Source organism: Citrus sinensis, chromosome 2 (assembly GCF_022201045.2).
Source record: "Citrus sinensis cultivar Valencia sweet orange chromosome 2, DVS_A1.0, whole genome shotgun sequence".
Taxonomy (NCBI): domain Eukaryota; kingdom Viridiplantae; phylum Streptophyta; class Magnoliopsida; order Sapindales; family Rutaceae; genus Citrus; species Citrus sinensis.
In genome coordinates this window covers 10,619,766-10,624,777 of record NC_068557.1, presented here as the reverse complement: position 1 = coordinate 10,624,777, position 5,012 = coordinate 10,619,766, and the positions used below count along the sequence as shown (strand labels likewise).

The window sequence follows — 5,012 nt, the reverse complement described above, 5'->3', positions numbered from 1 at the left end:
TTTTATCCTTATGTACAGAATTATAATTTGTAATTAAAAAATTAATAAAAAATATATTTGAAAAATAAAATAAATATTTTATTATATTTATAAATTAATAATAATTACTAATATTCTTAATTATGTAAATCATAATTTTTTATTAATTTTAATTTAAATTATGTGAATAAAAATTATTAATAATAGCAACACAAATAAAATATTATTATTGATAATATAGTACAAAATTAATATTTTTTTAGAATAAAATATTTATTATTAATTAATTAAATAAATAATTAATATTTATTAAAATTAATGTTTAATATTATTAATTTAAATATAATATTTATTTATTTTTATTTTATTAAATTTAATAAAATAAATATGATATAATTATTATTTTTAATAAATATGATATTATTTATTTATTTATTTTTATAAGGATAAAATGAAAAGAGGGGGGAGTAGATTTCCACTCCCACCTCCCCCCATGGGAGTGGGAATCTCACTCCCCACTCTAAAATTGAGTGGGATCCACGGATTCCCACTCCCACTTCTCCATTTTTTAAGATAAGTAAACACTGAAGTGGGAGGAATCCACACTCCACACTCTTACTCCAGAAAATAAACACTATATTAATAGAGTACAATCCCTACCCTGAAAAATATGACTGCTCGTCCCTACTTTTAGGAACCATGGTTCCTGATCCCAACTCTTAGGGAGCATGCCTCTTAACCTTTACACACGAGGAGCATGACTGCTAACATGGTTGCGACTCGTAATTAATGGTGAAGTTGAAAAGTCATGCTCCGTAAGAGTGGAGAGCAAGTGTCATATTCCCTAAGAATAAAGACTAACGGTCACGCCCTCCAAGAATGGAGATTATTTAAAGGGCAGCCTAGACCACCGGGCTAAAGGCCAGGTGGCTAACTAATAATAACCGTTAGTTCTTTTATGAGTGCGTAAATGGAAAGTGTTTCTGGGGCCATTTCTGTAAATTTCTTTTTTAAATCTTTTGACAATTCATAAACCCTAACCCCATTCTCTCTCAGGTGCACGAACCCCTCAAAATCTGAAATCCGGCGAAGGGCTAACAGCGAGCATCAAACATAACGAGAACGCCAGCATCTGCTGTGAAGCCCTTCAGATTCCTCTTATTTCCTCAAATTTAAAGGTACCTTATCGCGATCATCGTCCATACAAAATATTTTGGGATTGTCTTTGATTTACCTCAATTTTGTTCTCATTTGATGCATGTGCTATTTTCTCCTTTTTAATTGGGGCAAATCATTAGCTTTAATTTTGTGCGTTCCTTTGAAGTCTAAATTTCTGTAATCAAAGTCTTAATTTTCTTGAATTTGTTTAATGATGATAATGCCTTTCTGTATTCGATTACAATATAGTTAATTAAATTAGGTTTTTTATCGGTGAATTGAGCTTTCAAATCTGCCAAATTTATGTATGCTTGTGAATCAATAGTCTTTTTGTTTGGTTGTTAAAGAGACATCAAAACTTTGAATTAAATAATAAGTCTTTGAATGTTGAACTTGGAAGAATATGTGCAGCTTGGCCATAAATTTTGGTTTCTAATGTTCAATGCTAGAGTAGCCAGAAGGCTATGATAATTGTTCTAGTAATACTATCTATCATAGTGGCACTATCCGTCATCTTACTGTTCTTGATTATAATTTCAGATCATTGTCAAGAATATTATTCTTCTTGGGACCTTATTTTATCTTTATAGATCATGTTGAGAGTACAAATATGGAAATAAAAAGTTCAGGGATTAGGTTAGTGAAGGTAACCTCTGAATGTCACTGCCTTACTTGAAGAGTTTTGAACTAACGCCTGTTGGACAGATAATTTACTTTTTCTAGCATGGTATTGATTTGTGATTTTGATGCTGCAAAATGAATTTTGAGGTTTTTAAGTTTGGTCATTCTTTTTTAATCACGTCTACGCTCTAGGAAACAAGAAGATCTTTCATTCTGCTTCCATCAAATGAGCCTTTTAGTCTTGGGAAGTTTGGACATAAATTTTAGATTTGTCCAATTCTGTGTCAACTCCATAATATTTAAATGATTGGATATACTGTGAATCTTGAACTTCTGATTCCCTGTTGATGTCCAATTAAGGTGTTTGGAAACAACGAGTTGATATGTGCTTTTTAATGGAATTATTGCTTAAAATTTTTCAATCATTTTGAATTACTAGAAGAAAGAAGGTGGCTTCCAATAATAGTATGATAGTTTATCTTCCGGTCCCCAGCTTTTGGAAAGAAGTTGGCTTTCAATAATAGTGTTATGGTTTATGTTCTGGTCCTCAGGTTTTAGATTCTTAAGTAACCCTTACAAATATATGAGATCATGGGTGCTTTTCAGATGATTTTTCATTGTTGCTGTCAATTAAACTGGCTTTATGTTTTGATGTCTTATATGTTGTCATCTGTGGAGGAAATCCAGTGCTTGTTGATGTTCATGAAGAGATGAAAGATTGTTAGTGGTCAATGCATTCACTAGGTGTTTCTTTTGAAATTTGAAGATTCTAAGAAATTCTTATATGTCATGTTGTTCAACAGGTCTTCAGCACTCAAATTGACATGAGTTCATTATTTTTCTCATTAAGAAGATTATGGCTCTAAAGTAGTACAGATACATCATTTGTTCCCTTAGCCTTCAAGTGGAGTTTTTGAAATGTTCCCTGATAAACATGAGTGTCAGATTAGCACTGACCAGCTTTTTGTGAAAATCATATTTGATCACAAATTTGAGCTGTTTCTTTTGGTCAGCGCTATTTATACTTGTGTAACCCTACTGAGAGAAGCACTTCCTTCCCCTTTCTTGTTCTTTTGCCTAGTCTTGGAAAAAGCCCTGTTGCTTAGAGTTATTACAATCTCAGGAAAGTTTGTTTTCTTTTTCAAGTGCATTTCTCTATTTGTTTTCTTTTTCAAGTGCAATTCTCTATAAACAGAGTGTTGATATTAAATAGACTGTTCTCTGGATAGAGATACTAGTGCAGTCCCATTTGTCTATGTTTACACCTTGAATGACCTCTGGTTAGATAAGTATCTAGCTATACCTTCACCAATGAGTTTTAAAAATTGAGCTCCAGATGAGATTCACTGTTCTTTTCAGCAATTATGAAGAAAGATAGATTCTACTGGTGATTATGATGCAGTAGGAACTAGTCTTTGAATATTATTGCGGGTAACTATTGCAATACGAAATGTTTAAAGACTCTATCACTGATATTTGTCAATTCATCAGCTTAGATTTCTTGAATCATCTGATTTTAACACAAAAGTTCTTCAGAAAGTCTTTCCAAGGGAATGTTGAAGTGGCATCTAGAAAGTCGTATTAGGCATGGTGGTTACTCCGGCTAGCAACTAGATTCCCCCAGCATTTATTTTTTGTGGATTAAATTTTCTTCACCACAATCATAATACCTTTGGCAAAAATGATATCAATTTAAATATTAGTCAAGTTATACAAAATAGAAATATGAAGTATGCTTGACTATGTATTCTCTCTGAGACCTGATTTACCCATTTAATCATTAGCATCGTGGCTGCAGTATAAAGTTATGGCAATGAACCAGATCACATCATTGAGAAGCTTCATTATGGTGAAGGAAACAGTTGGGAAGGTGGGCCAACGAACATTTGCAGCTGGGGCTAGTAAAGCAAAAAAGGGAGGTAAAGGTGCAGCCAGCGATGCTCCAAAAGCATCAATACTGAGCAAAGAAGTCAAGTCTACTACAGTTGTAGGTGCCAATATTCTTAAGGAAGGATCAGATCCTAAGGTCTTGCCTGATTCTGAATACCCTGACTGGTTGTGGCATCTGCTTGAAAAACGACCAGCGCTGAGTGAACTAAAGATGAAGAACATTGAAACTCTCCCTTATGAAGATCTAAAGCGCTTTCTCAAGCTGGACAACCGAGCAAAGATTAAGGAAAACAACTCTGTTAAGGCCAAGAATTGATACTATGTGTGTGTATACGCGCGCGCGCGAGCGCGCGTATACACACACACACGAGAGGTCTCATTTCTTTTCCAAGTGTTATTAATCTTTTCTTCTGGGATTCCTCTAAAGTGATTGACTTGCATAGAATGGAATCATGATATGGAACTGAAGGGAAAGCAGTAATGATTTAGCATAGCCCTGTAGCTCATCAATTCCTCTTTGTTATTTTTTTTCTTTTCTTTCTTTTTCTTTCTTTTGGACTATAGTCAGTGTTTAGAATAATATATTCTACTGTGTGCATCCATAAAATGATTTGATTTGTTCTCTATGGCTGTCAGGTTAGCTTGGCATGAAATACTGGTATGGAGTAACCAAGAGAACACCTCACTATTGTACGGATCATATGGAATGACAGTGCAGCGGCATAAATTTCCTGAAACTGTCAGGAAATTATCTGTCTCATGCATCATGACATGAAATTCAAATCCAATCTTCAGACCATGCATACCTTGAGAAATATGTAGAATCCATCAACTGTTTGGTTCACAGTTTCCTCATTAAAATGTATTTTGAAGACACAATGTTGCAGTATATGCAATATGCGTGTTCATTGCATTATTTAGCTGGGACCAAAAGTTTAGTCATTGCCATTCAAGTTCTTAGGTGGAGGCAACCTTCTCCTGGCCCCCTTGCCCAGCTTAACGATGGTAGGGTAATCAAGATTTTCCTTTATCTAAGAGATTTGTGATATGATTTCCCCTTTTCCTACTTGTATTATTGACCTGGTGGCCCACTGTGGCCCATCTCGTCATGAATAAGTCTATGCATCTGATTTGGTCTGATACTTTATTATCAAGCTTAGTCTGCATTATGGTGTGAACTGAAGAAGATCTTGGGTAATGGTCTCAATTATCTTATGATGCAAATCATTTGGTGGTCCTGATATCTGGACGCTTAGATGGTGAGTTCAGTTCAGCCAGGCATGAATCAAATGATAGTGTAGTCCAACCCTAAAAGTTTCAATGCAAAAGGGGAATGGGACTGGCTGGTGTGTTAAATTGAGACT

At 34.4% G+C, this 5,012-nt stretch overlaps 1 protein-coding gene across 3 annotated transcripts; it reads left to right on the top strand.

The window, feature by feature from the left end:
• The first annotated feature begins 958 nt into the window (after positions 1 to 958).
• On the top strand, positions 959 to 4,795 carry LOC102610537 (54S ribosomal protein L37, mitochondrial). 3 transcript variants are annotated; one of them, XR_003064000.2, is made up of 3 exons: positions 959 to 1,157; positions 3,543 to 4,021; positions 4,285 to 4,795. XR_003064000.2 is itself a non-coding variant. In XM_025095426.2 (2 exons), exon 2 carries the CDS (start codon positions 3,566 to 3,568, stop codon positions 3,962 to 3,964), a length of 399 nt encoding a protein of 132 aa, XP_024951194.1. In that variant the 5' UTR covers positions 964 to 1,157; positions 3,557 to 3,565; the 3' UTR covers positions 3,965 to 4,272. The 3 variants fall into 3 exon arrangements, 1 of the variants encoding a protein (XP_024951194.1); XR_369681.4 differs by having other exon boundaries at positions 965 to 1,157; positions 3,557 to 4,021; XM_025095426.2 differs by lacking the exon at positions 4,285 to 4,795 and having other exon boundaries at positions 964 to 1,157; positions 3,557 to 4,272.
• The last annotated feature ends 217 nt before the right edge of the window (positions 4,796 to 5,012 follow it).

Bases quoted from the DNA above. Each gene is read 5' to 3' on its own strand.
- LOC102610537 (XM_025095426.2), top strand. From the start codon at position 3,566: ATGGCAATGAACCAGATCACATCATTGAGAAGCTTCATTATGGTGAAG.